Source organism: Diospyros lotus, chromosome 1 (assembly GCF_014633365.1).
Source record: "Diospyros lotus cultivar Yz01 chromosome 1, ASM1463336v1, whole genome shotgun sequence".
NCBI lineage: Eukaryota > Viridiplantae > Streptophyta > Magnoliopsida > Ericales > Ebenaceae > Diospyros > Diospyros lotus.
The window spans coordinates 22199703-22225741 of record NC_068338.1 but is presented as its reverse complement, the minus strand read 5'-3'; the positions used below and the strand labels follow the sequence as shown (position 1 = coordinate 22225741).

Below are 26039 nucleotides of genomic sequence, written 5' to 3'. Positions count from 1 at the left end.
GTTTTTCGTCTCCTTCAATGTCTCATTCTCATTCTTGTAATAGCAATAATAAATGTAACAGCCAGTACTCATTTAATCATGAGATGCCTAATTCTGTTCATGTAGCTCACATCACACCTAACACAGATATTTGTAAACAGTGGCATGCTCGTTTGGGTCATCCATCTGTAAATGTGTTACGGTTGGTGTTGAATAAAATTGGCTTGTCCTGTTCTCTCAATGACGTGTCATTTTGTGATGCTTGTAAAGTTGGAAAACTTAGTCAACTCCCATTTTCTAGACATGACATTACTGCTACAGCACCTCTTGAATTGGTTTATGCAGATCTTTGGGGACCAGCTCCTGTTTTGTCCATAGAGGGCTTTCGATACTATGTTATTTTTGTGGATGCTTTTACCCAATATACATGGTTTTATCCTCTCAAACTAAAATCAGATGCATTGTCTGTTTTCATGGTGTTTCACAAATTTGCTAAAATTCAATATAAAACCAAACTTTGTGCCTTGCAAACTGATAATGGAGGGGAATTCAAGTCTTTCATTCCTTATCTCCAAACTTATGGCATTCGACCTAGGTTTACTTGTCCACATACTCATCAACAAAATGGTATAGTGGAAAGAAAACATCGTCACATTGCTGAAATGGGCCTTACTATGTTATCTCATGCTAATTTGCTCTTAAAATTCTGGGTTGAATCATTTCACACTTCGGTGTATCTTATCAATTTACTTCCCTCATCATCTTCACAGTTTCAAGTTCTTTTTGAACTACTTTATCATTGTCCTCCTTGTTACAGTTTGCTACAACCGTTTGGTTGTTCCTGTTTTCCTCTTCTCATGTCATATAACAAACATAAATTTGATTTTCACTCTTCTAAGTGTATCTTTCTTGGTTATAGTCATAATCAAACCGGGTATAAGTGTCTACATCCCTCGGGCAGAATTTATGTGTCTCGGCATGTGCAATTTAATCCTTCTGAGTTTCCTTTTCTTCAGTTGTTTTCAAATTCTAAGTCTTCTTCTTTTGCGTCCTCAGATAATTCAAGAGGTCTTCCTACAGTTTTTCTGCGTCCTCATATTTCTTCTTCATCTTCTTGTCCTAGAGCAGCCCATTCTCCATCTTCTGATGTGAGAGTGAATCACTCTGTGCAATCTTCTGCTTCATTTGATTTACCTCCTCTCCAACCCACTGTTCCATCTTCTTTACCTAAGAAACCACCCATCCGGTCTCAACCAGCACCCTCTGTTCATCCTATGGTCACTAGACTTCGCGCCAAAACCCTTGCCACCTCTAGCCCTCATGCCTTAGTGAGTTCTCGTGAGCCTAGTTCTGTTCGTGAGGCTCTTTTAGATTCAAAGTGGGCTCAGGCTATGGAGGCTGAGTATATGGCCTTGATGAATAATCATACATGGGTTTTAGTTCCTTTTTCTCATGACATGAATCTCATTGGGAACAAATGGGTTTTCCGGATAAAATATAACTCCGATGGAACAATCTAAAGCATAAGGCTCAGTTAGTGGCTAAGGGTTTTCTTCAAAACCCAGGTGTTGATTATAGTGAGACCTTCAGTCCGGTAATTAAGGCTCCTACAATTCGTGTTTTGTTTTCTTTGGCTGTTCAAAATGGTTGGGACATACAACAAGTGGATGTGAACAATGCTTTCCTCAATGGTGATTTGGATGAAACAGTGTTTATGGTTCAACCGAAGGGTTTTGTCAACTCTCGGTTTCCCAATCATGTTTGTCAGCTTAAGAAGTCACTTTATGGGTTGAAGCAGGCTCCAAGAGCCTGGTATACTAAGCTGAAGTCAACTTTATTGTGTTGGGGCTTTGTTAAATCATTTTCCGATGCATCTCTGTTCATCAAACGCACTGCTAGCTATATGATTTATATGTTAGTCTATGTAGATGATATATTAATCACTGGTTCCAGTTCAGCAGCTTTGCGTGGTTGTATTGCTGATCTCGTTCATTTGCTTTAAAAACTCTGGGAACGGTCAATTATTTTTTGAGTTTTGAAGCTTATCGTGATCACTCTGGTCTCTATCTCACTCAGTCCAAATATGTTCGTGATTTGTTGGAAAAGGCCTCAATACAGGATTGTAAACCTTGTAGTACTCCTATGGCTGCTGGTACTTCTCTTACTGATGATGGAGAGTTGTTTTCACAACCTAAGTTGTATCGTACTCTCATTGGTTCCTTGCAATATCTTACTTACACTCGGCCTGATATTGCTTTCACTGTAAATAAACTGAGTCAATTCATGGCTGCTCCTAAACTGCAACATTGGTTAGCTTGTAAACGGTTGTTGAGGTATGTTAAAGGAACTGTTGGTTTGGGTCTAGTTTTCTCTTCCTCAGCTGAAGCTTTATCTATCATGGTCTACACGGATGCCGATCATGCTGGCTGCCGAGTTACTCGCCGATCTACTACCAGGTTTTGTGTCTATCTTGGACAAAATCTTGTTGTATGGGGATCAAAGAAGCAATCGGTTGTCGCTCGTTCAGTGGGTGAAACTGAATACAGAGTTGTTGCCTTGGGAGTAACTGAAATTGTGTGGCTGAAGAATCTATTGCAAGAGCTGGGATATCCTTGTAAAGCTACTCCTATTGTGTGGTGTGACAATTTAGCTGCCAAAAGTATGGCAGAAAATCTTGTATATCACTCACGGACAAAACACATAGGTGTTGGTGTTCATTTTGTGAGGGAGAAAGTTGAAAATGGTGAGGTGGAGATCAGGTATGTTCCTACTGCTAAACAAGTTGCGGATGTTTTCACTAAGGGGCTGCCTAGAGATCGGTTTCATTTGCTGTGCACTAAATTGGGCCTTACAGAGACACCTACAAGAATGTTTCAGCAACAGGAGTCTAAATTGAAGGGAAGTGTGGAAGAGTTAAATAGTTAGTGTTGTCAGTTTGTTTGTTAATTTTGTTATGTTTAAGTTAGCTTTGTTTACTCAGCTATTTGTCTAGCTGATATGCGGCATTATGCGCCTATATAAGAAGAGCAACTCTATTCGTTTAGTATGTATCTTTGATCCTTGTGATCTGTTTTTCTGTAATTCAAGTTCCTTTGCTCTTAAATAGTTTCTTTCTTCTTCATAATACAGTTCTGCCCTAGATCTAATTCTCACACTCACAATGAAAAGACGACAAACTAGACAAACTGGGGACCATCTTCTGAAACTTAGCCAAACTGGGATGTCCCAAATGATTGTGGAGAAGAGCAGAAGACTCAGTCACCGAGCAAGCAACAGGAGATGCAGGAAGGTTGAGATGATAGAGACCCTGCGACTCACATCCGACGCCAATCATCTGTCCCGTACCGTGATCCTGGATAGTAACAAAATGATCATCAAAAGTAATAGAGCAATTTAAGGCACGCGTAAGTTTACTAACAGAGACAAGATTAAAGGGACAATGAGGAAGATATGACAAAAACTAAAGGCAGAGAAGGTAAGGGTTTGGCAGTGCCAACAGCCTTAGCAATCGCTTTGGACCCATTAGCTAATGTCACAGAAGGTAAAGAAATAGAATTAGTAAAATGAGATAACAAATGGGGATTACCAGAGATATGGTTAGAAGCACCTAAGTCCAGGACCCATGGTCCTAAAAAGGAAGACTGAGCAAGACAGGCAGTGGAATCACCAAAGTGGGCAACAGAAGCAACTGCGGATGAGGATTGTTGGGGCGTATTGCGATGGATGACCATCAAAGGACTTAGATTGAGAACCATCAGCATGAGCAACATTAACACGAGGAGGGCGGCCATGCAACTTGTAACATTGTTCCTTAGTATGTCCCCACTTGTGACAGTAGTTACACTTGGGGCATTTGCCTCAATTACCATGATCTCCTCCCTGTTCGCCACTACTTTGAACCTGTGAAGCTATAACTGAATGATCACCTGTAGAAGATGAAGGTACTGTAGGAACAGATAAAACCCGTAGAAGACGAGAATACACTTCATCCATAGTAGGTACAGTAGAACTAGCAAGAATTTGATCACGAACAGGAGCAAGTTCAAGACCAATGGCAGGAAGAGTACACACCATGAAGAATTTATCTCGCTGAACTAGATCCTCTGCAGCAGTCTTACCAGTAGGTAACAAGGAGTTAAATTCAGCTTTAATAGAGGCCATCCGACCAAGAAAATCAGGAAGACTCAGACCCTGCTGTCGTAAACTAAGCAAATTAGACACCACTGAATACAGACGTTGAATGTCATTAGTGTATAGTACCTTGGCCTGAGCCCACAACTCACAGCACGTGGTGTAGTTAGTATAAATCAGATGAAGAGAAGGATCAATTGACTGCCATAAGAGACTGCACAATAGAGCATTAGCTCTTTGCCACTCAGTTTTAGCTATGGTCACATTCTCGACCTTGGTTGTTAGATGATCCTGTAAACCTTGACCCATACACCATAGTTCAACCGCCTTGGACCAAGAGATATAATTGGAACTGCCCATCAACTTCTCAGTAGCAATGGCTAGAGAGGGAGACAAAATACCAAAGAATGAGCCAGATTTACTGGTACCAGCCATGTTGGACAGAAGGGAGCTCCACAAGATCAACAGATTTGAAATAAAAGGGGTTAAAAAATAGCCAAATAGAGAGGCTGGATGATCCAACACAAAGAATGAGGCGCGCTAGAGACGGGAGACAGCGGATGCCGATGATCGGCGGCAACGAATGGCAGCGGATGGCGACGAAATCACCTGGACTGGGATGAACTGAAGGAGCCGAGTCCAATGGTGAAGACAACGTCACGATCGGAGTACTGGAGAGAGAGATCGGGGCCAGAACAAGTCTCTGAAGAGTGCGAGAAAGGTGACGTGTGGCGGCTGCAATGGCGACGATCCTCTGGGGGTCGACAGATTAGAGGCCGGCGAACGCAACGGTGGTGGCGGTGTGTGTGATCGGCCACCAGACAGTGAAGACCCGCTGCAAACCAATAACGCGAGCACGGTGGTGGCAGTGTGCGCGAGCGGGGACGACGGTGGCACGGCAGGCTGCGACGGTCAATGGCGACACGACTGACAGTGGTCGTCAGTGATGTGGGCAACAACAGCGACGGCGGTAGCGGCAACTAGGGTTTGTATGGTGGCTGCGAGGGTTTGTATTTTGGCTCTGATACCATGTAAAACTTAGGAAGAAAACCCTAGCTTTTAATATGTATTTACAACCTAATTAAACTCATAGATTATACACCTATATATACAAATACAATGGGCCATGGGCTCTAATATAAGATTAACCCTAGATTATAACCATATAACTCAACGTGTACCATATCATAACAATAACAAATAATAACCAATAAACTAAACCATAACAATATTAATTCCATTACAATAAACTAAATCCATATTTGTTCAACTCTCTCTATCATTAAATTGAAGCAAACTGCTAAGAATGTCAAAATAAGAAAATTTACCACAAGAACAAACATGGATGACTAAACTAAATTGAAATGTTGGTTGAACTGCTCAAACTATCTGTTGTGTCAGTTCCATGGTTGAACCACGATCTGAAAATCTTATACATATAACACGAATGACTGAAATTCAGAGAATAGACAATATGTACTATTACGGAATTGAGAAAAGCAATATGCACGAGTTTTTTATACTGAAGGATTTTTCTTTCAAAATCATGCAAGAAAACTTATTTTTCATTTTTGAACAATAAAATTTTGTTTAAAGAAAATTCTTTTCTTTTTCAATAAAATTCTTTTCCTTTTCATAACTAACCAAAAAAGCAAAACTTTTGATTTTATGGGAGTAAGCTTAGCAAAATGAATCCATATAGTAGTTTCCTGCATGTCATGTACCTAGGTTACCAAATTGTAATAAAGAAGAGATTGTAAGGGTAAGATAGGGAAATGGCGAGAGTATAAGCGCTGGCATGTGCATTGTTACTGTAACAGAATTTGGCGCCAATACATTTTGCTGAGAACTCCTTAAAAACAAAGTTCCGGTTCATTGGTTTGGATCTAATGAAATTCGAATTATTGATTCTTCAAATTTCCCTCTTAATTTCTCTCTCTCGCTCTTCTCTCTCTCTCTCTCGTCTTCTTCTCATCCCTCCATTTTCCCTTCTTTACCTAAAACTCCTTCGATCAGATCGGTGATCTGACAAAGTGGTATTAGAGCACCTTCCTGGCATTCGCCCATTACTATTACGATGGCCGATGGTACTCGCATGAAGCAAATGGAATTACAGCTACAGCAAGTATCAGTGACGGTGATGGAGGTACAGCAGCGGATGGGATCCATGGAGGATACCATTGGAACAATTGTAGATAAGAGATTGGAGGTGGTGGCGGATCGGTTGCAAGGAGATATGCGCAACCAGATTCAGACGGAAATGCGAGAACATAGCAATATGGTTCAAGAACAAATGCAACAATTCATGCTGCTGTTTTCGAATCAGGCTCAAGTACGAATTTCTCCCGATTTTCCTCCTCGGGAACACTCGAATCCAATACTACTGGGTATTGGAGTGGGACAAAGAGTGGTCGAGCCTTCGGAATTGGGAGGCGATCCGATCGATGCAGGAGAAATGGGAATGGAAAGGAGATCGGAAGCTTCGGCCAATTCCGAACTTACGCATTTCCCAGTGCCAAAGTTGGAATTGCCGATTTTCAATGAATCGAAGCCACGATGGTGGATTAGAAGGTGTGAGAAATTGTTTAACATTCACCGAGTAGCTGACGACCAACGAGTCACTCTGGCTGATGCATTGCTGCATTTTTGAACGATGTAGGAGATATTTGGTTCCAATGATGGTCAGGCATGAGAGGTAATCACAATTGGGAAGAATTTGTGAAAGGATTATGCGAAAGGTTTGGCGAAAGAAGAATAGTGGATATAGTAGAAGAATTTAATAAGCTAAAGCAAAGAGGTACAATGCAAGAATATCAGCTCCGATTTGAGGAGTTGAAGTCATTAATGCTCAATCAAAATCCGTACATGATGGAGGAATATTTCGTATCTAGTTTCATAAGCGGCCTGAATGATGATATTAGATCTATGGTGAAGATGATGTGACCTCGAACCGTGCAAGAGGTTGCGGAAGATGCATTGCTACAGGAATTAACAGTTAAGGCATTGCTGAGAAAACAGAGAACTCAAGGTAGAGGGAATGTCTATGGAGCAAATTACTCAGGAGGAAGGGTGCCGGGAAAGTAAATGGTTAGATCGAAGGAGAGCTAAGTTTCCAGCAAGTTCTTCCTCAAGACAGCAAAGTGTTAAGCAATGGGAACACCGAAGGCCGACAGGGCTTTGCTATCGATGTGGAGACAAATACACTCCAAGGCATCAGTGTAAGAGACAGCTCCTCTTGTTGGAAGGAGGGGATGTGGATGATGAGGATGAAGGAGAAACACTTACTTTAGTAGAGGAGTTGGGAGAGGAAGATAATGGGGCTATCTCGCTGCACGCAATTAAAGGGATAACAGGCAGTAAGATCATTAAGGTGGAGCGAAGATCTCAAGATAGCACTCTCATAGTATTGATTGATAGTGGGAGTACCCACAGTTTTATTGATGAGGGAATTGCGAAGAAGCTAAAATGCGAACTCTCCAACACTCAACCACTCTCGGTAAAAGTTGCTAATGGAAGTAAGGTCCTAAGAAGATGAGCTTACTTGGGATTTTGCTGGATGATGCAAGGCGAAACCTTTAAAGCTGATTTGAGATTGTTGAAACTTGGAGGGTGCCACATAGTGCTAGGGGTCAATTGGATGAAAGGTGTGAGCCCAATCAGTTTTGATTTCAACAAAATGGAGGTAACAATGGAGAAGGATGGTCGGAGAGTGACATTACAAGGAAATGTGGAGAATGGAATTTGCAAGATGACCAAGGGTAAGAAGCTACAAAAGCTGTTCAAGTATAAAATAGCCCAAGTAACCCAACTATTCTCGATCAAGACCTACAGCGAAGAAGAGAACCATGAGGAGGTGAGCGGGCAGTGCAGGATGTTCCACGGCAGTGAGAATCCATTACCATGGCAGGTACATGAATTGGAATCCCTAGATTTATTGCTGATTGAATTCCAGGACTTATTTGCAGAACCTAAGAAATTACCCCCTACCCCTTTGACCATTCTATAAATCTCCAACCCAACTCAGCACCTGTCAATATTAGATCCTACCGATATCCACCAAAGCTCAAATCTGAAATTGAGAAAATGGTGAAAGAAATGCTAGCCAATTCTATCATTAGACCCAGCAAGAGCCTTTTTGCTTCTCCTGTCCTTTTAGTTAAAAAGAAAGACGGCACATGGCGCTTTTGCATTGATTATCGACAGCTCAACACGATCACTATCAAAGACAAATTTCCCATCCCTATTATTGAAGATTTATTAGACGAACTTAGATATGCCACGATTTTCTCCAAGCTGGATCTAAGATCTGGTTACCACCAGATTTGGATGGACCCAAAAGACATCCACAAAATAACCTTTCAAACCCACCACAACCACTATGAATTTACAGTTATGCCTTTTGGCCTAACCAACGCCCCAACCACATTTCAAGCCTTGATGAACCACATATTTGAGCCTTATCTCAGAAAATTTGTGTTGGTATTCTTTGACGACATCCTAATCTATAGCCCAATATTTTCTAAACACTTGAACCATCTTAGGGTTGCATTTCAAGTCCTTCAATTCAATCAGTTATATACCAAAGGATCCAAATGTGCCTTTGCCCAACAGCAGATAGAGTACTTGGGGCATATTATTTCAGCAGCTGGGGTTAGCACCGACCCAAAAAAAATAGAGGCAATGACTGCTTGGCCGAAACCAGCTAGTGTCAAGGCCTTGCGAGGCTTCCTTGGTTTAACAGGATATTATCGACGTTTTGTACAAAATTGTGGAGTCATAAGCAAGCCTCTCACAAAATTGTTGAAGAAAGATAGGTTTCAGTGGGACGACAAGGCTGACTGAGCTTTTGAACAAATAAAAAAGTCCATCAGTGAGGTACCTACACTAGGACTTCCTGATTTTAACAAACCATTTATTCTGGGAACAGATGCCAGCAACTCAAGGGTGGGAGCAGTTCTAGTTCAAGATGGCAGGCCACTCGCATTCCTAAGTCAAGCATTATCCCCACGACACCCAGGCCTCAGTGTCTACGACAAGGAATTACTGGCGATGCTTATGGCAGTTGAGAAGTGGAGACATTACTTAGAAGGAGGATAATTTATTATTAAAACAGATCGTGAAAGCCTTAAATTTCTTCTTCAACAACGGTTGCATACACACCTTCAAAAAAAGGAAATGGCCAAGCTTATGGGCCTCGATTATGTGATACAATTTAGAAAGGGAAAGGAAAACGTGGCAGCGGATGCTCTCTCACGATGTTTTGAAGAAGGATCGGCTACAGCTATCACAACAATGGTGCCGGATTGGTATCAAGAAGTTGCTACTAGTTATGAAATGGGAAACTGGATTCAGCAATTAGTGGAATAATTGAGCATAAGGGGAAGTAGCAGACTAGGATATACTATGACTAATGGGTTACTACAGTATCAAGGCCGACTGGTGATTGGGGACTGTGATTCCCTAAGGAAGAGAATACTCCAAACATTACATGAATCGGCCATTGGGGGACATTCGGGCATTCAAAATACTTACAAGAAGGTGAAACAGGTATTCTACTGGCCTAACTTGAAGAAGTATGTCATGGAATTTGTACTTAATTATGATGTATGCAAACGGTGTAAACATGAAACAATTGCACGACCTGGACTCCTACAACCCCTTGGAGTACCCACTCAGGCATGGACAGACATTACCATGGATTTTGTATAAGGTTTACCAAGATCGGAAGGTAAGGACTGTATTTTGGTGGTGGTGGATCGACTCACAAAGTTCAGCCATTTCTTAGGCCTCTCCCATCCATTTTTTGCCCAAGAAGTAGCTCGAGTTTTTGTGGACAGAGTGGTTAATTTACATGGCATCCCCCAGTCTATTATTTCTGACAGAGACAAAGTGTTTACTAGTCTTTTTTGGCAAACACTGATAAAATTTTTGGGGTCCAAGCTTCACATGTCGACGGCCTACCATCCTGAAACAGGTGGCCAATCGGAAAGAGTCAATCAATGCCTCAAAACATACCTGAGATGCTTCTGCTTCCTCCGACCCAAGGAATGGCACAAATGGCTAGCTTTGGCCCAATGGTGGTATAACTCCAGCCACCATGGCTCCATTAACATGACTCCTTTTGAAGCCTTGTATGGGTACAAACCTAATCTACTTCCAACAGTCAATGGCCCCATCACAGTAGCAGCCGTGGATGATTACTTACACAACCGCCAGCACAACTTGCAAGTTCTCAAAATCGAGCTTGCCAAAGCTCAAAATAGAATGAAACAAATGGCTGATCAGAGGAGAACGGATAGGGAGTTTGAACAAGGAGACCAAGTGTATCTGAAACTCAATTCGACTTACCTAAAGTCTCTGTCCAAACAGCCACTCTCGAAGCTAAGTCCGAAGTTTCATGGGCCCTATCCCATCGTCTCCAGAATTGGAAAGGTTGCCTACAAACTACAACTACCGACTGGAACACATATACACCCAGTATTTCATGTCTCATTACTGAAGAAATCAGCTGGGAATAATGTAACGAGTCAAGAGTTACCCTCTATGACAGAAGAGGAAGTCCCTGCAGTGGCACCAATAGCCATCTTGGATAAGAAAGTCATCTACCATCAAGGAATGCCTTTGACCCAAGTGCTGGTGCAATGGTCGTCTCTCCACCCAGATAACAATACCTGGGAGTATCTTCCAAACCTTCTCAGGTAATTTCCCAACTCAACCAATCTGTTACCTATTTCTTGAAGACAAGAAATCACTCGAAGGGGGGAATAAATGTCATGTACCTAGGTTACCAAATTGTAATAAAGAAGAGATTGTAAGGGTAAGATAGGGAAATGGCGGGAGTATCAGCGTTGGCATGTGCGCTGTTGCTGTAACAAAATTTGGCGCCAATACATTTTGCTGAGAACTCCTTAAAAACAGAGTTCCGGTTCATTGGTTTGGATCTAATGAAATTCAAATTACTAATTCTTCAAATTTCCCTCTTAATTTCTCTCTCTCTCTCTCGTCTTCTTCTCATCCCTCCATTTTCCCTTCTTCACCTAAAACTCCTTCGATCAGATCGGTGATCTGACATTGCACACCATCATTGATCGTGGCAAAGTAAATAACACCCACATGTGTTTTGACCAACATGGTGTTAGCAATACCCATGCTAAATGAGGCCAAATCAAGGTGCACCAAGGCTAACATCTATTGTCATTAGCAACAATATCTTGTCAAAGGTTCTCTCAAAACTTTGATTACAAGCAGAATCCAAGTATCAATCAATATTGTTGATAATCCAATTCATAACAAATAATCCAATGTCTCATGCAACCAAATCCATAGCAATATAGCATAACCAATGAGCTTAGCAAAAGGAATACAAAAGGAATGGTCCTGATAATCTACTCTACAATTTAACAACATGAAGAATTTTGTATATAAGGAATTACAAAGGCTTTCAAAACAAAACAAAAAAAACATTTTTTTCACATATTAAAAATTTTAATTTATGCAATCATAGAAAGAATGGTTTGTTCATGCATGCTGATAGGTAAGGAAAATAAAAAACACGCCATAATCTACAACTACAGCATGTATACTTATTCCAACATGGAGTTGGTATTGCATCTATATCTATTTCTACATGAATTGGTATGCTATATACCTACTCCTTCATAGATTTGGGTTTTTACAGTAAAGGTGGCAAGAAAGTTGCCATAATCATGAGTGTATTTAGTTGCAGCTCTTGGCACAGTCACTAAGGTTGAAACTTTCAAACTACGTGATATTTAATAACTCTTGTCACAGTTGAATTCAAAAGGTAATCATTGCACTAAATAAACTATAACACAAATCTACACAAACTGAAGAATCATGCCAAACTCCAGTCAATGCTTGATGCCCATTCGAATGGAATAGTTAAGGCTTTCATCAATGTAAATCATTTTAATACATATAAGATTCACAAATTTTAGTCTAGGAGTCTGTCAAAAACACTTATGGTAATTTTCATTGCCAGAATCCTCTTTGATTTTGACAGGATTATTTGTTAAAACTTCTTCATACTGGAGACAAGTGTATTCCAAATCAGCATTGAAAAATTTGGGGCTCTAATAAGCAATGCAAGACAACATTATGCTTTCTATCACAGAGACAGTAGCTTTTTTGAGAGATGGGAAACAAAGAAAAAGCTAGACACTAACGTTCATAGTAAACAGTATGAGAAATCTCTTTAATGAGCTAAGGAAGAACATTCGATCAACGAATTAGGATTCAGACATGTTTAGTGTTAAATATAGGGAACTACCTGAATTGATAGATGTTTATGACTTCTAACAAAAACCGGTCCTAGAGAAACACTTCAACTTGGTGACAATATGATAAAAAGAAGAGGACGCAGAAACAAACCCATAAAATCCCCACCAACACCCTCCTCCCAACAAAAGATGCAAAGAAAGAAATAAAGAAATGTCAATATTCTTCCAGGCTCAAATCATAAACTACTTGGAGATTCTAGCAACAACAAAATGCTGTTTATTTTAGTAAACATTGAACAAGACAATTAAAATTACGACACCACTGCCACAGAACAGAAACTGAATTCATCAAATATGAAATTTTACGACATTCCACTTTGAAATTATTAAATTGAAACTCATTTAAAAATATAATAATAACACACTAATGACAGTAGTTATACAAACTGTAGAAAAAATATCATCAACTTGCAATTGTATACCACAAAAAATACTTACACGGTCCAGGCCATCTGGAAGAGGGTCGACCACAAAAGTTGGGATCTCCTCCATCAAATTGTCAGGACTCCCTGAATGCAAAATCCTAGTAAACCCTCCCATGTCTGAACGAGGCATGTCTTTAACTTTCTTGTACCAATAATACATGATCCGACACTGCCATTTGCTATAAGGAGCATCTGTCGCTGTTAGGGCAACATGAAACCGAACACCTGAGTTCCCCATTGTCTTCACCTCCTTGTGCATTCCAGCTAGAGGATTCACCCAGTCTAAACCATCTGCCACCGAATCCCACGAACTGGCAGCCTTGTGATGCATTACCATAGTTATCAAATTATATGTTGCAAAGAAAAACCCTAGACAAATTAAAACCAAAAGCAGCGATGAAGCACGCCCCATATTTTTCCTCACAATCATCTTCCCACAAGTTTCCTACATATAATTCCAAAACCATCCAAAATCGAAGCAGCCCAATTACGCATCCACAAAGGCAGTAATTCACAACCTCTATAATCTCTTGAATATCCTCCTACGACACCAGCCCATTACTCTACTGCCGCAGTAAAGAAGAAACGACACTACCCGATTGCCAATAAATCATGCAAAACAGATCTGCATCCGAAATCAGAAGCAAACGGGAATAACTCAATGTGGGTTGATTGATGTAAATGGCTGAACCAACTTAACGCGGAACAGGAAGATAATAAAGATGAAATGTCCTATAGAACATATAGCAATAATGAAGACAAAAGCAGAAAAGTACAGATCTGAGGTTAGAAACTCGAAACAGGAAACCAGAGCGGGAGAGACCGAAAGAAACACACACAGATGGAGAGACTCACATTCTTCGAAGCTTGCTTGAACGCACGGTAAGGTTTGGAAGGTCGTTGCAGTGTTTTCTAACAGCACAAAGAGAGCAACTCGGTGGTTTAGCGACCGACTTGGAAATTTTGTATAATTAATTAATCAAACTTGCATATAAATAAGTAATAACTGAAAATTTTAAGCCCTCTCCCCACAAATAACAAAATACCATATAAATGCAAAATTGTGACATCATTATCACAAAATACCCTCAGTGACTTAGTGGGTGTTTGTTATTTTAAAAAATAAAATTATGACATCATTATCACAAAATTTTTAATTTTATTAACCAAATGCTATATATAGGTCATTTCCAAATACCATATAAACGTAAGTTTTGAGTGGTTAAAATGCATCAATAACTTGTTACTTGCTATATATATAGGTCATTTCTATAAGAAAATCACGAAAATGAATCTATATAGTTTAAGCGTAAAAATATCTTATCTTACATTTCTTATTATAAAATCTATAGAACATCTCTTAAAGTTTAAAAAATAAGTTATATCTTTTGAGTCTTTATCTATTTTGAAAATAATCAATCTAACTTGAGCATGTTTGAATATACGGAGTAAACATTTCACACATAATAATTATAAAAATTACTTTTGTAAGTTATAGTGTTACAAGAGATGAATATTTCATTGTCCTCCTTATGATTTGAAGAAGTTAATCATTACAAGTCTTTATTAAATTACTAACTTACAAGATTAATGTAAGAGTGTTAATCAACAATCATTACTAGGAGGAGACTATGTCAAAACACTATTGCCATTAGGGGTGAGCACTTGGGTAATTTAGTCAATCTTTGACCAATTCAGTAATAAAATCAAAACAAATCTAACCGACCTATAAGGTAACCAAACACCCTCTCTTGCATGCCTGCGTCGGACAAACTCAACGCAAGCAGAAGAATAAATCTATACAAAATATTAGCAAAACAGAAAAAATCATGTTGGAGTAACTATTAGGTTAACCCAACAACTTTGTCAGGTTCACTAAAGTTTAGTAAAATTATTTTCTAAACCAAAAGAGACCAAAAGAAATTTCACAAATCAACCAACTTCACCCCTCGAATGACTTCTCTTTGGCCAAATTGACCAATAAAACAATAAAATCAACCCAAAAAAAAGTAATAAAATAGAAGGAGTGAGTGATTTTCAAGTGCACTTTACGAAGACTAATGCAAGAACAATGAGATCCAGCCTTCAGTTCAATTCATGGCATCCACAAACGAGATCATTAATGCAATATCTAAATTTTTTTAGAAAAATAGTCAAAATAAAAAATATAAAGCCATGGGGTATTTTTACAATCTTACAAGTCATTGAAACGATATTTTGGTTGAAATATAATTTCTCAAAAGTTTTAAGGCCTAAGAGAAATTACTTCAAAATTTTAAAGAAATTTCATGGTTTAAAGAAATTTTATGCAAAAACTATTTAAACCGTTAGTATTTAAAAATTGATGTTGTAAGTATAAAGCTGATACAAAACAGTGTATGATAAATTTAATGCAAATATAAATAAAAAGAATATGAAGGATTTAAGAAATACAATATAGATAGAGAGAATAAAAGGATAGGAACATAAAGCATTTCACTATCTCCCTAGTGAAAACTCTTGTAGAAGATAGAGAATATATGACTTTTAAGCTCAACACTTCTCTTTGTTCGTTTTGAGATAATTCTACTCCGATTATCAATCTTAATCTCGTGCATGTCATGGATATTTATAACTTTTGGCTTTTCAATACGTTTGATGATTTGTCCGTTGGATAAAAGCTACGAAACTTGCAAGAATATTTTTTTTATTTTCTTTCCAATGGTTGGATGTGTATTTTTCAGCTCAAATATAGTTAAATTAAATGAAATAATGTTCAGACACTTTTAGCAATGGTTAGATTGTGTAAAACAAGAAATTGTGCACTTTTAAGGTTGTCTGTAATGACTATTTTTTCAAACATTTGTTGAGTATTTTTTTGGCAATACTCAACTATTTTGGAAAATATTTTATTATTGCTTGGAGATAGTCTAGTAATATTGTAAGTCTAGAGACTTGACATATTTCTTTCAAATTATTACTCAATTATTTTAGGAATTAGTCGAGTATTTTTGGCATTACTCAATTACAACATTTATAGAGTCGATTATCATTTCAAAATCAGAGACCCGATCTCTATCTAATCAAATTTAATCGACTAAGGTGTTGAAATACTCGATTAAACCTAACTTCTTAGTTGATTACTATCAAAGTATAAAGACTTACTTTGTAGCTTATTTAATACTCAAGTAAAAGAATTCATTACTCGACTACAGAGATAATACACTCGATTACTAAGATTTTTTAATCGATTAATAATACCAACATAGAAACTTGCTATATTAGTTTTATTTCTTACTCGATTGCACAATATATTTACTTGACTAATATTTCAGATAGTCGAATACCATTTAGCTTACTCGAATGAAGGATTTTTTGAGTGATACTTGAGTACATCTATCATACATTTTATTGAGCCATTAAATATTTGAGAGATAATCAACCAAACTAACAATATTGAGGAGATACTCAATTATGGGTCATGTTATTTATACATCATTTATATACACCTTGAGCTACACAAGGTACATAAATGACATAAATACCCCTTACCTCATTGCTCTTCATCATCTTGCATGAGGGCATTTTAGACATTGGTACATCATTGTGTACACAATGATGTACCAATAGCATATTTCCTCAATTATATTGATTAAATAGTCTAGTGTGATCACATGTCACCCAACTAATCTTTTTCTTCATTCGATTACAAATTTTAGTTACTCGACTAATGTAACATCTCGCATCGAGCGATAAGAATGATCGAAACAACTTATCCAGATAGGCTTACGTGAACTTCCCAAGAGATCACCCATCCTTGAGCTACCTTAGCTCAAGCACACTTAACCTGAGAGTTCTTTGCCTACGTTCAGCTCAAAAGGTATCCAGTTGGTGTTATTTATTTCCTTACTTATCCTCGATATATATTATACTTCTTTGAACTCTTGGGGTATTACATTCTTCTTCCTTAAGTACATGACGTCCTTATCATGTGACCTTACAACTGGTCCTAAATCTTCTTTCCTTTAGGGGTTGCCATCCTAGAAGCTTGCTAAAAGTCGCTCCTTGTTTAGGCCATCTCGCACTGGCGCCACTCCCTCTCTCATCGAACTGCCTTCACCAAGGGTCGGCTCTGATACCACCTGTAACATCCCGCATCGAGCGATAAGAATGATCGAAACAACTTTTTTCGCCCTCATCAAACCACCTTCACCAAGGATCGGCTCTGATACCACCTATAACATCCCGCATCGAACGATAAGAAAAACTGAAACAACTTACCCTAATAGGCTTACGTGAACTTCCCATGGGGTCACCCATCCTTGAGCTACCCTAGTTCAAGCACGCTTAACCCTGGAGTTCTTTGCCTACATTCAGCCTAAAATATATCCAGGTGATATTGTTTCATTCCTTACTTATTCTCGATATATACTACCATTCTCTAGGCTCTTGGGGTATTACAACTAATATCATAATTAGTCGAGTAGTTATTTTAATTACTTTAATAAATTCAAGCTAATACTTAAATACCTTAAGTATATAGTCATTTAAGCCTTTAAGAAAACAAGTTTTATTTGACCTTATTGATAAGTTAGTCCAGTATAACACTTGTCACTCAACTAAAAATTTTTCTTACTTGATCAAAGACAGATGTAATGACCCGCTCCCACCTACGAACGCTACCAGTGAATAATTGACCGAATTACTCATATAACAAACCAATAACTGAAGGGTTGGACTATGTTTCAACAGGAAACACCCTAGGTGGGTACTAGACTTCATCATTCCTTTCTCTCTACTTGAGGAATCAGTCCCAAAATATAAAAGAAAGCACAGCGGAACGAGACCCGAAACCCGAGTGAGTTTCACATTTCTTCAGCTTGCCTCACAACAAGTCAAAGGTGACCCAGGCAAAAAACTAGCACATCAAATATCCACTGAGTACTAGGAATTTATGGGAATATATCTTTTCGATCCTTACCTGATCCGAAACTCGACTCCACCAACTAAAGCCACATACATCAAGCAATCTCACAATCACCTATCACACTATGATGATTACAACAACTAGATATATCTAGCGCTCAACAACATTTACATTCAATCACACGAATATATGCAAGAATATAGATATATAACACACAACTCAAACAATACCGTTAGTCGCCACATCATCCTCCCGACATCATCTCTGCTTTCATCTAGACATGCATCATCTACAACATGAGGCAAAATCTCATGAGTCATAAAGACTCAGTAAGGGTACAAATGCATAAGTAAATGAAGCATGAAAGAGCATGTAATGCAAAAATGCAATGCAAAATGGGTAGTCTTTCATGCCCTCATAACCTCCATAAGTTAAAGCACTAACCAACCCTTCCCACAACACTAGTCCTCCATATGACCATAGCTACACTAGAACTTATATCATGCAAGTGTTAACCACTACATACAACTCATAAAGAAAAATATTTACAAATGCATGCAAGACCACCATTATTGGGGTCATCTCTTATCTGGCTCGAAGCTCCATCTCTGTCACAGACAAGAGAAGTCAGCCCGAACTCCGAGCTCTTCTAGGATCACCGCCTCCCCGGTCGAATCTAGATGCCACACAAAAACCCAACAACAGACATTAAGCCAATGCCTCAATTTTTTGCCATACACCGCAAACTAACCCATCGACAACTACTTCCAACCAACACAGCCACAGGTTTAATCCAACCAAAACTTATTTCACATTATCTCAAATAATGAAAATTAATTCGAAAAGAAATTTAATTAATTACCTTAACCAATTTGGGGGAGAAATTCAAAAAATGCCCACACTAGTGCAACCTCTTTGACTGCCATCTAGTGCCTGAATTCCCATATTCGAGCCTCTAGCACGCCCTCAAGTCTCGAAATAATTTTCAGAATTTTCCTCGAATTTTTTGGAATTTTCTGACATTTTTTCCAAATTTTCTCCATTTTCTTATTTTCTTTTCTTTTATTTTTTCTTTTCTTTTTCTTCTCAGTCCTCCTTCTTCCTTCATCTTCTTTCTCGCGGCTTCTTCTTTGCGCGCAACCTCTAGCGCGCGACCGCCACCGCTGAGCTTCACCAGCAACCGCTGTGCCCATCGCCACCGGGCTCTACCGATGGCCGCGCGATAGCCGCCAACAGTCACAAGCCATCACCCGTGCCTCTGCCTGCGCACAACCGGTTGCCATGGCCGCCGCTACCTCAGCTCACCTCAGCCATCACCAGCTACTCCCGAAGCCGCTAGTTGTTGCGGCCACCACTGGTTGTCTCTGCACCACCGTGCCTTGCTGCTTCACCTCTATCGCCGCCCAGCTCGCTGCCTTTGCCTCATGCTGGCTCGCTGCTGTTGAGCTTCATCGTCAGCCATGGCAGCTGCTACCATGGCCGATCGGCCCTCTCTCTCGATCCCTCATCTCTCTCACTCTCTCCATCTCTCACTCTCTGCCTTCAGCTTTCTCCCTCACTCTTTCTGCTTCTCTCGGCCATTGGCCTCAAATGGGAGAAAACCCATTTCAAATTAAATGGTACAGTAGCAAACTTGGGCAACAATCCACATACATATATAATTATACATTTGCCCCTCATAAATCTCATTAATTCCATTTATGAATTTTAATATTTTCACTTAGACCCTCCAAGCTTTAAATTAAATACCACCACTGTAATACCCCATGTTCGTATAAGGTTGTCACATAATTCCGATGAGTTTAGAATACCGAAAAAATTGAATTGATAGCAGTTATAAGTACCAAATCAACTGCAGGGAATGCCTCGGAGTGAAATTGTCTAAGAAAAATAATATGGTCTCGACGAGCGTCCCGAAATAGAATTTATGGTACCAAAAGAAATCAGATTGGAAACGATTTTCGGTACAGCTAAAATACAGCTATCATTTAGGCTGTAAAACTGAATCGTCGTGTTGGACTCCTAAAAAATTAACGGAACCCCAAGGGGGCTCCAGTTTTGTGTAAGGATCAACCCTTCAGTGGTTTCGAGATTAATCGATAGCCCAGTGAGGACATTGGGGCGAAATCGTCCTTTTTAACTAAGATTTGGATTATTAATTGTAAATTTTCGGTATTAAAATGCAAATTTAATCAATGTTTGAGGGCATGATTGTAATAAGAAAATTGCCCAAATGATATAAGATGAAAATTGGAATTTAATGGTATAATTTCTTATAAATATTAGTGTATAATATATAATTATGTAATTATATATGTATATGCGTGCTCAGGCACGCAATAGCCATGCCACTCAAACCCCATACCTTCTGCAATGATCTCCCATATCCTGCAACTTTAAATCCCCAAGCCATCCATGATTTGGAAGATTTTGCACGCAAGGAAGATTTTACACGCAAGATGATATGGCCATGAGGTGAGGGAGCGATCGGTTGCCTATAAATAGGACTAAGGAGTAGAAGCAAAGTGGGCAAGCGAAGTTCAGAGAAAGTAGCGAGCAAGTGGCCTCGGTCATGGCAGCTCGAGCAGGCGGAGGATGCGGCCGCAAGCGGCGGCCAGCGGCCAGCATGGTGGTGAGGTCGACGGAGGCCGTTAGAGGGCTGACGGAGGCCAGCAGCAATCGTCGACGTTGGTGTGCGTGTCCGAGCAGCAACCAGGCGCGGCAATGGCTGCTGGCAGCAAGTAGGGTGGGCGAGCTGGTGCGGCGACCCATCGAGGCCGCGCGGAGGCGATCGGAGGCTCAAGCGGCGGCAGCGATCGGCATGGGCGAAGTGGGTGAGTTGCAGGGGCTGTTTGTGCATGGAGGAAAGAAGAGAAAGGAAGAAGAAGAATAAGAAGAAAGAAGAAGAAGAGAAGAGAAGAAGAAGAAGAGGAAAGGAAGAAAAAAAATAAGAAGAAGAAGATGGAGTTGCAGGTCGCGCAGGAGGGAGGAGGAAGAAGAAGAAAGGGAAAAAAAAAAAAAAAGAAAGAAAAGAAAAGGAAAAATGAATGGGAAAATGTCGAAAAAATCCTAGAAGAATCCCAAAAGATAGGAAATTATATTTCGGTAATATCTCGGAGATTTTGGCGAGAAAAACGGTTCGGGCACGCATTTCAAAGATATGGCACGCATACCGAGGAAGTCAGAGATGCTAAGCTAAGGTAAGTAAAATTTTCTAGAAAATTTCAGAAATTCAAGAATATTATTTTATGAATTTTCGTAGAGAAATATTTGAAAAAATATTTTAGAAATATTTAGTTTGGATTTATTGAGGAAAATTAGGAAGAAATAGAAAGAAAATTAAAGAAAATGCTATAAATTATGGAAAAATAGGTTTTAATACTTATTTAAATAATTGTGGTGATTAGGATGTTTTGAGGCTTAAGTTGAAGTGTCTTGTGCGAATTTTGAGGTTGGCACGCAAATCGAGGCAAGACACGAATATCGAGGTAACCCGATAAGCTTGAGAAGGTAAGTGGTACTTCCCAATTAAAGTTAGTTTTATGGAAAATGGTTGGGTTGTAAGTGATTTATGTTCCTCGAAAATGTTTTCATCATATTGACATGCCCTGATATGTATCCATCACCTAGACTGCATACATGACATGATTATGAAATGCATAAATACACATTGATGTCGTTGATCACACTCATATGAGGCCGTAGGGAGTACGAACTGGCACCGCTGCCTTACCAAGGGTGCACCCATACACCCCGGCTTCGATAGAGTTGGTCGCTAAAATGGTAAGTAGCATGAGGGTGCAGTTGACACCTACGAGGTAAGACATTGCATACACACATGACATAGCATTATGTACCATTCCTTAGATGATTCATCATCTAACTTGGGTTTTGCCCTTGGAATATTCAAACGTTCCAGGTGGAGACTGTAGCAGATTCGGGGATAAATGAGGCATGGAACGGCACTTAGCAGAGAGAGTGTATGAAGAGTGAAATGTATGTTGTACAACCCATGTATTTAAGTTCTGCTACTTTAGATTCTGAACGTTTTGAGAAATGTTGAAGATGTAAGAATTTATTTATAATTAATGTTAAGATATCAGGTTTCGATCTTTGCTTCCGCATTTGATATGTATAATGATTCTCTTTCGAGATAAAATGTATGGAAATTCTGGGACGGATTCGAGGAATGAGGTAGTTTAGCTTTTGAAAGAAAAAAAAAATTATTGTCCTGGAATTGTCCCAAGTTATAACGCGCTCGAAAAAAGCGGGGCGTTATAGTTGGTATCAGAGCTTAAGGTTATTGGAAGCCCTAAGTGACTCGGATGTAGTTGATATCAAAGTTAAATCCTATTTGGAGATTAGGGAATAGCAATTTGGGGACTTAAGGGTATCTGGTATTGATGGAACCAGTTAGTAGGAACCCCAAGTAGAGGCTTAGGGAAAAGAGACAAGGGTTCGTAAGATGAAATCCATAGTTGGAGATTCAGGGATTGTCGGTTGAAGGCTTAGAGGTTACTGGATTTCAGTGTTGAGTAGTGGAAGTGCATGTCTAGACAAGTTCTAGCTAAGGAAAGACTTGGTATTTAAGTGTGTCCATTTGTGACCTACCTCTCTTTCGTGGGAACTTACCTGGTGTACTATTCACATACAAACACTATTCCAGTATACGATTACTATTCTCGGTGAATAGTAAAACCATGATGGAAGCTAATACAATGATCTAGCTATTGAAGTTAGGATCCGATGATATGATTCGGGTGTAAGGTTGACTTGGTAACCATGATTAGGGATCCGAGAGATTTAGAGACTGTGGATTGGAGGTCATTAGTCGAAATCATTGCAACGAATGATAGATAACTGGTAGTTATCAAGAATGAGTCATGGATGATTAGTCTAATGTGGCATGACCTAGTTAAAAAGTTAGAATCAAATGATAAGTATTTCGAGGATCATTTAATATCTCAGAAATAGGATGTGTAGATCAGGGATCCAACAGATTAAGTCAAGTGAGAGGCCGAAGATGGTCAAATGATGGCGTATGAGTTGTGTCAATCGATGAGCTGGCAGTGGTGTAACCGATGTGACAAGCAGAGACGGGATAAGGAACTCTAGCAGCGTGACGGCATTACTGGTTCGGTGTTCGCAGTGACAGATCTGGATCTAGGGACCCATGTGTAGATGGTTGATGGATGGCTTGCGATAAGGTAAGGAAAGCCCGTCGATCGAAGCATCATAGCAGACTACCTGGGAGACGATCAGATGATGAAGATTTGGGACAGCCCAGTAGGGTCTGTATCTTGTATGGGTCTAAGTCCCAATGGTCTAGAGTGCGAAGTGTGCCACTAGCTGAGGTTTAAAGAGACTAGAAGCCTAGAGAATCAACCCGAAATAAATAGATTGAATTGCATCGGGGTTCGCAGTCATCTTGGGAGTGGGTGACATGGCGAACAGTGCGAGGCTCGAGGAATAGAATACCTCGATATCTAGTATGGTAATGGGATCATGTATGGTTGTGTGTTGATAGTCGGCTGGATCTAATGAGCAAAATGCGAGAGTCGGTGGATTCTTGATAAAACGATATTTCGGGTAGTAGAGCATGGCCAGTTCAAGGCCTTGACGATAAGTTGTGAGATGGCAATCTCGGTTTAAAGCAGAGTTCGGGTACCAAAAATATAAGAATTGCTTGATAGGTCATATCGACCCTAAAGGAATGATAAGGAAACCTAGTCAACAGAGGTTGTGACTGCAGTTCAGTGTGCCAAGTAGGCTTGAGGATTCGAAAGTTTGCGAGAAGGGACATGTGAATGGGTTGTGTGGGGACCTAAATCATTATTTGAGGTTTAAGGTATCCTTAGGTAAAGAGTCCCGGAAAGTTTTTGAGGCTCGATTCTTTATGATTGGAGCCAATTAACGCGATCTAATCCGGGATCTTCAAAGATGAATTGATTTGGTATTTTCGAGAAATTTCCCCTAAGGGATGAGAATCTAAGGATTTGTGATGAGACTTTAAAGTTTTCCAAGAAAAGATTTGGAAGGTCCTTGGGTAATCTCGTTAAGGAAATAGAGATTGATTTTATTAAGCTATGAAAGTCATTATGGGAGACGTAAGTACCTACCCACTCCAGGATGGCTGCGAATTGATGCCTTTAAGAATCTTTGGCGTGTTTGAGAGAGACAAGTAATGACAGATGTACCAGGATGTTAGTAATAGACCAAAATCTATTGGAGATCTAAGATTTTCGATTTTGAAGAATAAAAGTCTTGTTGGCTAGACGATTAGTCTAAGATAACCCTGGTGGGCAAACCGAGGATGTGTAGCTGGGCGATAATTAAAATGATGTCAGTAAGTAAAAAAAAAAAAAAAAAATTGGGACTGTTTCTTAAATGATAAGTCTAAATTTGCCAATGATGCCTTGAGATTACTGGATGCTGAACTATGTGTGGACTAAGAGGCTAGAATAGTACGAATAAAGTTGATAGCACTATTGTCAAGACGATTAGACATTAGAGTCAAGGAGCAGTCTAGAGATTACGAGTTGGCAAGTGAACTTGTGCTACGATTAACTGGAAGTCAAAAGAACCGATGATCAAATGTGAGGAAAGAAATTAGATGATTTCCGTATGATAAAATATGATTGGCATGAGATAGTTGACATGAAACGCTATTACTCAAGCAAATTTGAGGATCAAATGATTAATCGTATGATATAAATGTTATTTGAGGATCACTTCGAAAAGTGCGAGAAGTTATTTGAGTTATGAGTCCATGGATGAATAGGTGTTAGTTTGGCGACCAAGTAACAGAGGAGCAAGCGATGCAAGGATATTAGTATTGCTAGACTTGGAAGACAACGTTAAATTTCGGTTGATATTAAAGGTTAAGTTACAGAAGGAAGTTTTGGAGACAAATAGAATCTATTAATAAGGATTTCCTGAAGAAATAGTTACATAAAGATGATTGTGATCAATTGGCAGAAACTTGAGGTTATATCAGGTGATGAGTATCTACAAGAATGAGGAAACAACAGTTATAAGAAACCTTGAATAGATTAGCACAAGTAAAAATTAAGAAATGATTAAGTGTGTGATGACTTAAGGTAAGACATAGCTAGTTTCGAGGATCTGTGATAAACGAGATGATATGGTAGGACCATTGACTTGTTATGGCAGACTAGAAGCCTATGAAACAACCTCAGGATGACAAGATATGTGATGTTGAGGATTTAGGGACGCATGATGACATAAAAATATTTCTTTGAGGATCAATTCAATAAAAGTTAAGATGTATCGAGATCAAGGATTTTTGCTAAGGTTGGAAGATTATCAAAGCATGATTAATTAGTTCAGGATAGATGACATTGTAGGAAATCAGAATTAGAGAAGTGTCGTGATTAAGGATATCGATTGGATAATTTAGTGAAAAACAAATTAAAAATTGATGATGTGGATATGAGAGTTACAGGATCATTACAATGATGTGTACTGCCTTGGATAGGAGTTCAGGTTAAGACTCGTGGCCCAAGGACCGAGGTATGCGGTTAAGATTTGAAAGGTATGCATGGTTGACAAGTGTACTTATCTAGAGATTAATAAGCATGGTTACCCAAAGGATTCTAATTTTTATGTGTGATGGCATTCTTAGGTTTTGAATAAGATATATGTGCCAAAGATCTTGTGCTTAAGAGAGAATTATAGTCAGTGTAAATTTTTCTCGGATATGTGATTTCCTATGAAAAGTTACAACAGGATTATTTGAAATAAGGTATGTTTTTTCCTTAGTTATTTGATCAGTCAGGTGTTAATTTCAAGGATAAAATTTTGAGATTTAGGACATATGGCAAATTTCGAGGACAAAATTTTTATAAGGAGGGGAGAATGTAATACCCCATGTTCGTATAAGGTTGCCACGTAATTCCAATGAGTTTAGAATACCGAAAAATTTGAATTAATAGCAGTTATAAGTACCAAATCAATTGCAGGGAATGCCTCGGAGTGAAATTGTCCAAGGAAAATGATATGGTCTCGACGAGCGTCCCGAAATAGAATTTATGGTATCGAAAGAAATCAGATCGGGAACGATTTTCGGTACAGCTAAAATACAGCTACCATTTAGGCTGTAAAACTGAATCGTCGTGTTGGACTCCCGAAAAATTAACGGAATCCTAGGGGGGCTCCAGTTTTGTGTAAGGATCAACCCTTCAGTGGTTTCGAGATTAATCGATAGCCCAGTGAAGATATTGGGGCAAAATTGTCCTTTTTAACTAAGATTTGGATTATTAATTGTAAATTTTCGGT

General features: G+C 39.2%; 1 protein-coding gene across 9 annotated transcripts in view; it reads right to left on the bottom strand.

Annotated features, from left to right (window-relative positions):
• LOC127806548 (hydroxyproline O-arabinosyltransferase PLENTY-like) overlaps window positions 1–13793 on the bottom strand; it is a 30752-nt gene extending 16959 nt beyond the window's left edge. For 5 of the 9 annotated variants that reach the window (XM_052343914.1, XM_052343968.1, XM_052343976.1 and 2 more), the window contains exon 1: window positions 12849–13787. In XM_052343914.1, coding sequence (XP_052199874.1) covers window positions 12849–13265 — 417 coding nt within the window. In that variant the 5' untranslated portion in view covers window positions 13266–13787. Of the gene's footprint in view, window positions 1–12848 lie in introns of all 9 variants that reach the window. The other 4 variants (XM_052343945.1, XM_052343937.1, XM_052343921.1 and 1 more) reach the window with 4 other exon arrangements.
• Window positions 13794–26039: the final 12246 nt, after the last annotated feature.